This window comes from Lissotriton helveticus, chromosome 1_1 (genome assembly GCF_964261635.1).
Source record: "Lissotriton helveticus chromosome 1_1, aLisHel1.1, whole genome shotgun sequence".
Lineage (NCBI taxonomy): Eukaryota > Metazoa > Chordata > Amphibia > Caudata > Salamandridae > Lissotriton > Lissotriton helveticus.
The window spans coordinates 2,089,164,786-2,089,177,591 of NC_136057.1; the positions used below are offsets into that span (position 1 = coordinate 2,089,164,786).

General features: G+C 47.1%; 1 protein-coding gene across 1 annotated transcript in view; it reads right to left on the reverse strand.

The window, feature by feature from the left end:
* Window positions 1–216: 216 nt before the first annotated feature.
* LOC144756128 (vitellogenin-A2-like) overlaps window positions 217–12,806 on the reverse strand; it is an 80,355-nt gene continuing 67,765 nt past the window's right edge. Inside the window, exons 31-34 of the mRNA XM_078645684.1 lie at window positions 4,624–4,712; window positions 1,336–1,433; window positions 1,061–1,242; window positions 217–493 (exon numbers count right to left, since the gene is read on the reverse strand). Coding sequence (XP_078501810.1) covers window positions 1,078–1,242; window positions 1,336–1,433; window positions 4,624–4,712 — 352 coding nt within the window. The 3' untranslated portion in view covers window positions 217–493; window positions 1,061–1,077. The remainder of the gene's footprint in view (window positions 494–1,060; window positions 1,243–1,335; window positions 1,434–4,623; window positions 4,713–12,806) is intronic.

Consider the following 12,806-nt stretch of genomic DNA (forward strand, 5'->3'; position numbering starts at 1 on the left):
CGTAGGGCAGGAGGCATGGTATTTAGAAAGTAAGTATTTTCTCTGGAGCACATAAAGGATACTTTTGACTGTATTATTTCCGAGAAAGTGTACAATATTTTTTCATTTGTTTGTAAAACCACACACAAATGAATTCAATCACTCTGATTTAGTGCAGAAGGTAAAATACATATTTCTCACAAAAATGTTGCTGTCAATGAAGTGAAGCCCATGTGGTTCTTTTTGAATGAATGCATTGTTTATTTTGAAATGATATATTTACAGGGATTTTTGTACTGATCATTTTTAAAGGTTGACTGGTAAATTAACGGTTTCTAGGCACATTTAGAACATGTTTTCTGTTTCTACAATGACACATTAATGAAGAAAGATGATGAAATCTAATCTTCTGAGTGGTTACTCTATCCCGCACACTGCAGTTCTTCAGATATGGAAAGCGAAACTTCATCCACGTCTAGTTCAAAATGACCATCAGCAGGAACTAGTTTAGAATCTGTACAAAAAGAGTACTATTACTAATATGGAACTTAGAGGTCAATTCATGCAGTGTTCACAGTCAAAGATCTCAACTTACTTTTTCTGACAAAACAATTTAAAGTGTTTGTTGCTTTTCTATGACAACTTTTGAAATTGTTTCAAACCATTTTATATGCCATCATTCATCCAACTGGAGAACAAGAGACACTGATGCATGTCTAATTAACAATCAGTACACTTTGTATCTATTTCAAACGTGTCCTGTATTTAAAGCTCTAATATTTATGTTTCCTAAAATTGAGAAAACTCTCATTCGTCATCTTTTAGTGCTATCTGTTGTCGTACCATTTGCTTGACTTGGATAAGTACTGGAATTAGGCTTATCATGTAGCTTTCTGGACACTGTCCAGAAATGAGCACAAACTGTGTTTGAATATTGAGGTAATATATTCACTAACGACATGTAAGAAACTTGGAAGGTAAATGTGGAGAAAGTGCTCCTCTGTCATTGGATAGGTGGACCCCCTATCACTCTATGGGATAGACTTGGTATTTAATTGATGGTCACATGATTGTCACTTACTGGTTGTGGACCTTTTCTCATTGGCGAACAGAACAAGATTCCTCTGTAATCCAAGACTGGACAAAACTCTCCTCATCCTTGGCAACAAATCCATCTGGCATCTGATATTCCTGTTCGCGCTCATCATCATGATGGCCACAAACGCCACAAGTCTTGCCCTTCATCCACAAAGCTGGTGTAACCTTTATGATAAAGCATGAAAGAGACATCTGATATAAATATATGTAATCTTGTCAATATGGTCAAAAATGCAATAGGTGAATGCACAAGAATACCTTGCATGTGACTCTGTCATAGTAAAGCTTCTCAATGCCAAAGTCAGGTGCGATCAAAACGAGCCCATCAGCCTCCTTTTCCATCCTCAATTGAGGCTCTGGAATGAAAAGAAGTGTCTTATGTTTAAAATTCAAAGGAACAGGGGAGAGGATGTGGCCTAACGGCTAGGGCGGTCCATCTCAAATCTGGGGAACTGGGTTTGAGTCTCGGGAATGACGCTCAACATTCTGTGATTCTGGGAAAATCACGTAATTTCCCCGTGCCTAACACAAATGAATGCGTCCTTGTGTAATGCAACTGGTGCTCATGTAAATCACTCTGATACCTTATACTTTCGGGTCAAGTTCGCGCTATATAAAAAAAGGTGGTTTATAATGTACTGAGGAGCACAAGTTGCAGATATCCAAGAAGTGCTAGAATTAGATCTAATAAGTAATAGAAGAAATGTGCATGTTAAGAAATAGGAGGGCTTGGGTCTTTAGGGATAATCGTGGTCCAGAACTGACTCATATTGTATATTAAGTTGCCCATGTAGTCTTAATTTGAAATATCTGTGTACAACTCAATGAGTTGGCTAATAAACACAGATACAAAATGGCAGGTGGTCTACTGATCTGCAAGGATTATGCATTTTCTGGGTGTTCCAAATATTAACAGTCCTTTCCTACCCCTAATCATCCTAGTTATACACTGAATGACCTGAAGTTGGACTGACTGAAAAATGGCAAAAATGTATTTTAATAACTGAGTTATGGTGTGGTTCTAGACATGCAACTCGACAAAAATAAGATGTTTCTTGGAAATATGATTCCCACTTCGTCCAGAGAAAAGCTGCTATTTTAGCATCAACAGAGCAAAATCAAATATAGACCTTGGGCTCAATCTCTCTGCTTTACATAAACCTAGATTAGCCATAAAAAACAGTGCTCAACATTTTGAAATTACTAGAATTTTAGGGATAAACATTTTCAGATTTGTTAACACTTCTTGCAAAGAGGGAAAGTAAAACAATCAAATGAGTAACAAATGAATATAATAAGTTGTTAAGTGCATATATTTACTCAAGCACATGTGTTGATTAGGCATTTTGTTTGTGGATTTTGAAAGCCCAAAGTGCACTTATGTCTGGAAAAAGTCTAAAGAGCTATTTATTTATTTAGTATACTTATAACGCGCACTACCACCTCGAGAGGCATCCTGGCGCTGGAGAACCCAGGGAAAGGTGTGATTAGTTACAGACTACAGATTAATCCCGGATGGGAAAGAGCAAGGTTTTTAACTGTCTTCTAAAAGTGAGAATGCAGTTGATCTTCCTCAAATCAATAGGCAGCGAGTTCCAGAGCTTGGCCGCAGCCATGCTGAATGACCTGCCACGCTCTAGATCTTCTAAATCTCGGTACAATCACCGTCCTAGCCGAAGCGGAGCGTAGATTGTGGACCGGCACATGCCATGAAAATTTCCTTTGAAAGCAGGCCGGGCCTAACCCATGTAGGGCTTTAAAGGTCAGACAAAGTGATTTAAACATCACCCGTTGTCTCAGAGGGGGCCAGTGCAACTGAGCCAGGGCCCCAGAGGAGGAGGACCTGGTTGGCCAATCTAAGGCGAGTTTTGCAGCTGTCGACTGGAGTCTCTGAAGTCTGTCCAGGAGATAGCTGGGAGACTCCAGCAGCAGGGCGTTACAGTAGTCTATCCTACTTAGCACGGTGCAACTAACCACCTCTATCCTTGCCAGGGACGGTAGCAGGGGTAAGATTTTATTCAAGAGGCGAAGGATGGCCATACAACTGGCTACCACCTTAGAAACCTGGGCCTCCAAGGAGAGGTCACTATTGAACATCACACCCAGATTCCGGACTACCTTCACAGGCTGGATCTGGGGCGAGAAATCCTTTGGACAAAAAGTGCTAGGTAGAGGAGAATGTATCCTAGGCCTAGGGCAATAAAGCACTTCAGTCTTCCCTGTATTGAATTGAGCTAGGGATGGCTAAGGGTTGTTATAATGCTCCTTTTTGTTTTAGCGGACTAATTCTGGTCCATATATTTGACCCATGCTCCATTGCCGTCCACCTGAACTTTTGGATTTGACCCGGTTAGTACGACCAGATAGCACAAGTTGGCACTTCATGCTTTTAAGCACTACATTTTCATTTAGCCTTTAAATATTCTTAACTCCAGTTATCCCCACTCCAGTTATACTTATTGGATTTTTGTCATTTTGATCCTCTTTTGTTAAATTAATTAAGCCTATTTTTCTCACTAGGTATATTTTTTGTGTGGTGTTTTCACTGTTTTACTGTTTGTAGTGTTACAAAAATACTTTGGGGCAGATTTATGTCGGACTTGTGCCACGTTTACGCCGCCGTTGAGTCACGCAATGGCGCGGAAACGTGGCGCATCCCTGCAACCTATTTACAACGTGACTCATCTAGGCAGATGCGTCACGTTGTAAAGCCCTGCACCACATGAAACCTGCGTCAGGTTTCATGTGGGCGTTCTGTCGCAGGGTGGGCGTTCCCTCGTAGGAAAGCCCCGAAAAACTGACGCAGTGAAATCTACAAGATTTCACTGAGTCAGTTTTACGACGCTGCTGGGTCAAATCCTTACGCCTGCTTGAAGCAGGCGTAAGGAGTGACGCACCACGTTATGTATGGGTGGCCTCTGTACATTGCAGGAGTTGCGTTGCACTTGCGACTCTACTGCAGCAATGCGCCGCCCGTAAACCACAAGATGTGTCACGCATCTGCCCTTCCTAGCACCATGGTGCGCCGCATTGTAAATTGAGAGCATCTGTGGTGCCGCAAGGAGGGAATTGCGTGATGCATCAGTTCTGGCGCATCCCTGCTGATTTGCAGAGATGCGCCAGAACTCAAATCTGCCCCTTTAAACTTTGCCTCTCAAGTTAAGCCGGACTGCTCTGTGCCAAGCTGCCAGAAGATGCAGAAAGGTTAATTTAGGGTATGTATCTCACTTACAGAGACTGGGGTTGAGGTTCCTTCCTTGACATGGTGCATACCACTGCCAACCAGAAACACAATTTCTAACAGTAGAGAAGGGAGCAGGGTCAAAAGAAATGATATTGAAAGTAGAAAGAGTGACCAGGAGACAGTTTGAATGCAATGATACAAAGCAGAGGGCTAATGGAGATCTACGAATTGTACGTGAGCATTATGCCCTTATATTTGAATTGATATCATACATGAATATAGTACACGTAAGCTATTAGTGACATTTCTAAATATAAGCTCACAATGTTTTTATCAATAGGGCAGGTTCTTTGATTACGTACCAGAATGAGATTCATATGGCAGGCTATTCACCTCAATACCATTTATGGTCAGCTTCAGGGAGTCAGCAGATGGATACATGTCAATATCGCTAAAGAGGGAAAAGAACAAATTATATATATATATATATTTGTTAAATAGCTGTTGTCTAGATAATAAAAATCATCCCTCACTTTATGAAAAGTTTGTAGCCATTCGGTACAACACTAAGGGTCTTATTCAGGTTTGGCAGATGGCTGCATTATCACAAACATGAAGGAGATCCTTTATGCCTCATTACAAGTGCCTTAGGATATAATGCACTTTTAATAAGACAGGCGGGACGGCCAGAGCATATTGTTAAGTACGCCGGAGTAATCAGAATAATTTAAGTAATTCTGTGTCTGTCTTTGGGAGGAAATTACCAATATGTACACAGTTACGCTTCTTGTTTGATAAGGAGTAATTTTGGGTGGGGAATTAGCAAAGAAACTAGTTTAGCAAGTGCTGCTCTTTGTGTTGCTTTGCATTTAGCACAATTTCTTAGTGTTACATGCATCCTTGCGTCCGTTTTGGAAGCAAGGGTGCATTTTGCCCCATGGAAATAAAGCTAAATGCAGCATTAAGTTGGGGGAGAATCCTACCCCAAAAGCACATTTAGCTGTGCACGCTGCTATTCTTGTTCTATTGCATTCAGCTATATTTCTTAGAGTAAAATGCATCCTGGAATCCACTTGGGAAGTGAGTGGGCATTTAAACACTGTATGCAGAATTACTCTGCTTTTGTAATCCTGCAGAATTTCATAGAATTCTTAGAGTAGTCGCATGATCAAGCCACATGGAATTACGGGAGTTTAGCCTTCACATACTCTAAATCAGGCACTAGGGGGGTCATTACGATAGCGGTGAATCTGCCACCGACAAACTGTCATTTGATAATGGCGGGCGGGTCCGCGGCTGGCAGAAAATCAGCCTGCCATGCATCTGACAGGCTCCTTGAGCCCACGGGTGTGGCAGAGGCCTTCCCATTCCTAAAAATGGTGGCAGTTCCTACCTGGCACCGCCGATGGGATTACGGCCTGCCTCCCCGCAAGCCTTTCCATGGCGGTTCATCTACAATGGAAAGTCTGGTGGGGATGGACTTTGGGGGCCCGTAGTTGGCCCCCTCTGCCCCCTGGCACTGTGATTTTGGTTTTGGGGGGTAGCTACTGTGCTCCCCTACATTTTCTTGCACCGTTGTGCAGGGAAATGCAAAACGTGCATTTGTTCCATTGCGGTGGGAGCTGCAGCCAGCAGCTCCCGCCGCAATGGAAAACATGGCACTTGCAGCCGCCGTGTTGGCGGCCACATTGTAATTCTATATGTGGGACCGCTGCCTTATAGGTAGACGTTCTCCAACCCCGGGACAATGGCGAATGGACAGACGTCTGTACGCCATCATAATCAGGCCCTTAGTTCTGATTGCAAGGTGGGCTTGCACTATGAATTTTAGAAAGAGACACAAAACCCTTTCATCAAAAACAAAGGTGCTGCTACCTCTGAAGCATCAACAAATTCAAAAGGTGCTCTCCATGAATTGCTGGGACCAGACTACTCACTAATCGAGGATTTCCTTTTGGCCTGGTGCACATTCCTATAAAAGAACATGTGCCAGACTGATGTTCCAGAAGGGTAAGTTGCATAATAGTGCCCCAGGATGTGGACTTCACCTACCTCCTACACCACTGAGGTAAACAATCCTGTTCGCTGACTCAGTATTAGGCAGCGTAGACAGAAGTACACAGGTTGGCTTGAAAGGACCTCTTGCACCATGTAAGCATTGTCTGTGTTCTTGTTTTTTTGTTCTTGTTTTTTTGTTCTTAACATGATAACAGTTTTCCTTGTGATGGCGTGGATCTTGCCTGTGTCTTCAGTGTTTTCATGTTGATTGTTTGTTGCAGTTATCTACTACATTTTTACATATGCTACATTCCTCAGTTCACATTTTGTCATGCTGTTAGTACTCATAAAAAGGCCAAATTCAGAGTTAGATAATTACAAATGTCAGATGGATGTCCTATGTCTGATTTTCCGGGCTGCAGTACAATCTACCCCAATCTGAAGCAGCAATGTATTTTAAGAATTCTCTCAGCCCATATCCTCTATTACATGACATTGAACTTCAGGAGGTATGCAATTAAATCCACAGATCAGTGCAGACGATGCTGGCAAAATCTCAGTCAACACTAAAAGATGGCGGGTTTGGTAAAGGGAAATATTGCTCTTTGGTGGCCTTTTTGGATGCCTCCACTTCATTTAGTATTAACCAACACAAATCATTCTTGAGGTAATAAAATGCAGTACTTTGGCACTATGTTCACATAAAAAAGTATGCTGTTGAAATAGTTTGGGTAACAAACAGAAATACAGCGCTTAAAAGACACATTATTTTTTTTTACAAATACATTTTTATTGTTGCACTAGGCGCATCGCCTGAGAATATATGAGGACACGGGCTGGCTTCAACATTCAGCCAGGATCCGTCAGTTCCGCAACTTTTCTTTTGCCCATGAGGATTACCCCCCCATCAACCGCGACAGTGCAATTCAAACCAAAGCATGTTACAACTGCAGATAAATGAGAAAAAACAACCCCTAAAAAACAGCTCCTGCATGCCCGCCCCCCACCCCCACCCCAGAGTTCGTCCATCCTTTCCTGATGAAATTACCACCCTCGAACCAACACAGGGTACCACAGTGATACAGTTTAACAGGCCCAATCTCCTCCCCCACTATTATGTATGGATCAATCATCAGGTGTAGCAGCGCTCTCCTTTAGAGCTCCTGTGAGTTCACTCTAGTCCGTGGTAGTGCCTCCACTTTGCCCATACTCTCCGGAACTTCTTTGGGCAACCTCTGGCCTTGTACGTCACTCTCTCCGCCGCCATATAGAGGTCGAGCCCCCTCCTCCACTCCTCCAATTCTGGCGGCTCGGCCGCTCCCCAGCGCCGAGCAATGTCTCTCTTGGCCACCACTAGGGCCAGCACTAGAAATATGGTCAAAGGGCGGGCCAAGTCGACTTCGGTCGTCAACCCCAACAGCGCTAGCTTGGGGTCACGTGGTAAAGTAGTTTCCAGGACCTCCTCTAATTCCCCAAATACGTCCTCCCAGTATGTCTGTATGATTTTACAGCCCCAAAGTGTGTGGTAGAAATTTCCCTCTGGCTGGTGGCACCTAAGGCATGTCGTATCCATGACTTTCCCCATTTTGTACAGTCGCACCCTGTCATAGTATGCTCTATGCAGCACTTTCAGCTGTATGAGACGGAGTCTGGACTTAATCGCAACCTCACGAGGGTGCATGAGAACCAGCTCCCAGTCCAGGTCTTCCATTTCCCCTATGTCTGCCTCCCATTTGTTACGCAAGTCTTGTAGAGTTCCTAATGTATTGTTGGTCAGCGTTCTGTACGTGAGGGACACCGCCCCCTCCCAATTTGCTCCTGCAGCAACCTACCCTCCAACGGGGCATATTCTGGGACGTCTGTCAGATCGATGTTCTGTGCCCTCCAGGCGTGTCTGAGCTGTGAGTATCTGTAGTACTGAGTGTTATGTAGGCCAAAGTCCTCCTGTAAAGCGCGGAATGTTTTCAGTTCTCCCCTGGCAATCACGTCCCCTATGGTCGAGATGCCGATGTTGTCCCACTGTCTAAAGCCTGTCGGTTTGTGGAGCTCACCCAGCCACCTACAGTGCCATAGTGGAGTCTGTCGGGTGGGTCGTTTGTCCCATCCCATGCGTTTGGTTGCCCTGTTCCACGCGGCCAGCGTGATCTTGGTAGCCGGCAGAAAGTGCCTCCCCGCTGGACCACCGTATAGGTAGTACAGAACGTTCGTGTGAGACCATTTTGATCTTTCTAGCGCATAAGTAGGGTGATCTATTGCTGCATGCAACCATTCATTTATCGGGGCGAGGTGTTCTGCCCAATAGTATGCCTCTAGGTTGGGAAGGGAGATCCCACCGCTGTACTGGTGGCGTTGCAGTGTGGCTAAGGCCACTCTCGGGTGTTTCCCCAACCATAAGAATGTTCGCATCACCGTGAATATTAGACAAGGTTGTGGGAGGGAGCGGGTAGTATTCATTTTGCAGGGCATAGAGGAACTTTGGCAGCAGAACCATCTTATACAGTGCTGCGCACCCCAATAGGGTGAGCGGAAGCTGCCTCCACCGGTCCATTTCTAGCTTCGCACTTGCCACGATGCGTGTCACATTGTTGTTAAGGGAGAGTGTTTCGTCTAGCGTTATGAATACCCCCAGATACTGGAATCCCTCTGTGGTGTGAATGAGGAGTTCCGGTAGGCACTCCCTTCGCTCTCGGCCTTGTGGGTCATATAGAATCGATTTATGCCAATTAATAGTATGACCAGCCCTCGCCCCGAAGTCATCCAACTCTTTGAACTGGACCGAGATCGTGGCATCCGGGTCCGTCACAAACAGCAGGACGTCGTCCGCATATAACGAGATTTTTTCCTGGGTAGCTTCCGAGTCTCCCCAGGTAAACCCCCTAATCCCTTGATTCTGTCGGATCCGGATTGCTAGTATTTCTATCGTCAATGTGAACAGGAGGGGGGACAGTGGGCACCCCTGACATGTTCCCCTGTTAATGCGGAATTCGCGCGACAGTCGTCCATTCACTCGCACTCGTGCCTTTGGGGCCGAGTACAGGAGCCTAATCCACTGTAAAAACTTAGGGCCAAAGCCGAACCTCCGCAACGTCTCAAACAAGAAGGGCCAGTGGACCGCATCGAAGGCCTTCTCGGCATCTAACGAGAGGAACCAGTGGGGCTCGCTCCTCTCTCGGACTTCCTGCAGCCAGTTATGGGTGCGGCGGAGGTTTAATTTGGTTGCCCTGTCTGGAAGGAACCCGGACTGATCTGCATGCACTAAATCAGAAATTAGCCTCCGCAGGCGCCGAGCTAGTACCGTAGCCAGAATCTTTGTCTCCATATTAAGGAGAGAGATCGGGCGGTAGGAGGCACACTTGTCTCTGGACTTACCCTCCTTGTGTATAGGGACAATTGTGGCCGTGGCTAGATCAGGTGGCAAGCTCGCCTTTTGGAGTGCCTCGACAAATAGCTTTCCAATATGGCGTTGCAGCAGGTCCGCCGTACGTTTAAAAAATTCCGCCGGGAAGCCGTTGGGTCCCGGCATCTTCCCCGGCTTCAGGGACGCTATTGCCTCTCCTATTTCTTCTAGTGTAATCTCTGCTTCCAGGTCCGTAGCATCCTCCTGGGACAGTTGTGGGACCTCCATGTCACACAGATAGTGGCTCACCCCCCAAGTCCCTAGCTCTATAAAAGTCCTCGTAATACGCTGCAAAGGCCTCTGCTATAGCCTCGTCTGTACAGGCTGATCTGTTCCCTGTCACTTCAATCCTGTCAACCCATCGTGCCGCCCTTTCTCTCTTGCTCAGCCATGCTAGGAGTTTACCCGATTTGTCACCTACGTCGTATAGGCGGTGGAGTGTCGCCAGAGCCTGTGTGCGCGCTTCCCCCGTGACAAGGTCTCTATAGTGCCTTTGTGTGTCTAGTAGTTTCCTAAGTATTTTTTTTACCTTTCCCTGGTGATATTCTGTTTCGAGGGCTAAGATCGAGGCCTCCTCATACGTAACCGCATGTTATAACTCCCTCCTGGCCGCTCCCAACCTGCTATTTATACGATCCCTAAGGACTGGCTTCAATGCTTCCCAGAGCGTGATCCCTGATTCTACTGAGCCCTCATTCTCAGCCACATAGACCTTTATGTCTGCTCTAATTCCCTTCAATAGATCCGGTGTTTGCAGGTCCCATGCTGCGAGGCGCCATTCCATGGTCTTTTCCCTCCTCCCTCGTCCCAAGTGTACATACAGGGGGGAGTGGTCCGAGATTCCCCTCGCTTTATAGTCCGCTACGTCATTGACCGTGATTTCTTGCCTAGAAGTAAATATATAGTCTAACCTGGAAAAGACCCTGTGAGCCCCGGAGTAAAAGGAGTAGGCCTCCTGTGTCGGGTGGAGCCATCTCCAGACATCAGTGAGGCCCAAAGTGTGCATCTGTCTAGCCAGTGCCGTACCATGTCCTGCTGCACGTGGGGACCCCGATCTGTCTCTTGTGGCACATATTACATCGTTGAAGTCCCCCCCCACTATCTGAATCGTATCCGCCGTGTCTAGAAGGATAGCAGTGACTGCAGTGAGTGTGCGTGCCTGTAATTTTGGTGGGGCATAGACTGAGACAATTGTGTACCTGCGCCTCCTCCATGTTCCCTGTACTCCTGCATATGTCCCCTGAGGGTCCAACCATGTGCGAGTGACAGCAAACGGTGTGGATTTTTTAACGAGGACTGCCGCCCCCCTGGAATCTGCCGTGTAACCTGCGTGCGCTAGCACCACGTGCCTGCCTCTTGCTATAAAAGCGCACTGAGTGCCTCTTAGATGGGTCTCCTGGAGTAATATAATGTCCGGCGCTAGCCTCTTAAGATATGCATTCACTAGACCCCTTTTGATCTTTGACCCAAGGCCATTCACATTCCAAGAGAGTATCGTGACGCCTGTGTCACCAGTGTGATTGTGATCTAGTGGGTCTGCCATTGTGTGTTCCCTCCGTATTTCCGGGAATGGCACTCGAAGTGGTGTAGCGTAAGGTGCGTATTGGCATGCAGTCGCTGTTTCTCAACTTCCCCCCTCCCCCAACTCAAGATAACTCCGGTCCCCCATGAACCCCCCCTCCCCACCACCCTCCCCTTCCAGACTCATCCCAATATAGGACCGAGCTTTCAGCAGGAGACGGTCTGTCGCCCACCCACTCCCCCCCTTAACTCAACTAGCCCTCACCTTTCACCCCAACTCGCAAGGCTGTGAGAGCACTAGGTCCGGTGTCGTTACTAGCCCAATGTCTCAACCAATTCAAGGAAAGAAAACATATACACTGGACAGGGGAAAGATAACAAACACAAGGGAGGACTGGCAACTTGCGTTTCCTCGTGCCTCCCGGCCGTCTTCTTCGGTATGCCACTCTGTAGTTTTCATGAGTGTGAGTCTTGCGTTGCGGAGTCAGTCCCGCTCTGTTTGCCGGATAAGTCCCGTTCCGGATGGTGGATCTCCTTCTCCAGCGGGTGCATCGAGCCCCGTTCCTCACTGGGGTCCACCTCCCCAGGTTCCGATTCTCCATCTTCCGCTCGATCCTCGTCGTCTCCTTCCAAGAGTGCTGAATGGCGTGGGATTTGTCTTCGTGCGCCCGCCGTGGAGGACTCTCCCGGCGATTCCGATCGCCCTCTTCTGGCCCGCGCGGGTGTGCGGGCTTGATATGGTGTCCCAGGAGCGCGGGAGTGGAGCCTCCTCGATTTCCGCCTTTGTGGTTTTGGGAGCCCCCAGCTAACTCTCTCTCTCAGTGACCTGTCCATTTCCTCGCGTCCTGCCGCCTCTCTGCTGTTGAGGACAGGCCTCTCCTCCAGCCACTGGCAAGCGTCGTCAGGGTGTGTAAAGAAGATTGATTTGTCCTTGTATAGAACCTTGAGTTTCGCTGGGAAGAGCAGCATGTAGGTGATCTTTAGTGTTCTCAATTTTGCTTTCACCAGGTCGAAGGAGCGACGCTGTTTCTGGACCTCCTGGCTATAGTCCGGGAAAATCATGATGTTGGTGTTCTCTAGCCGAATCTCCCCCATTTTCCTGGCCTCACGAAGAATTAGATCTCGATCCGCAAAGTTCAGGAAATGTGCTATCACTGGTCTAGGTCTTGCACCTTCCGGGGGCTTCGCCAGCAGTGCCCTATGGGCTCTTTCGATTACGAAGCACTCCGAGAAGCGTGCCGTAGGGAAGGTCGTGGTCAGCCACGTGTGGAGGAAGGCCGCCATATCGTTCCCCTCGATTCCCTCCCTAAAGCCTACAAAGCGTAGGTTATTGCGGCGTGCCCTATTTTCCGCATCATCCACCTTCCAAAGGAGTTGTCTGTGAGATGCTTGGAGTTCCACAATTTCTTTGCGGAGCGTGGTAAGGGAGTCTTCCGCCCCTCCAATCCGTGTTTCCGTTTCAGTGACTCGCGCCGAAAGGTTCCTGAAGTCCTGCCGGAGGAGGGTGACCTCAGACCCCACCTCGCCTATTTTAACTTCCAACGCCGCTCTCGACTCCTGGATGTCGGATCTTGAGGCTTGAATGGCTGCTAGGAGTCTATCGGTGTCCGGCGAGCCTTCCTGAGCTGT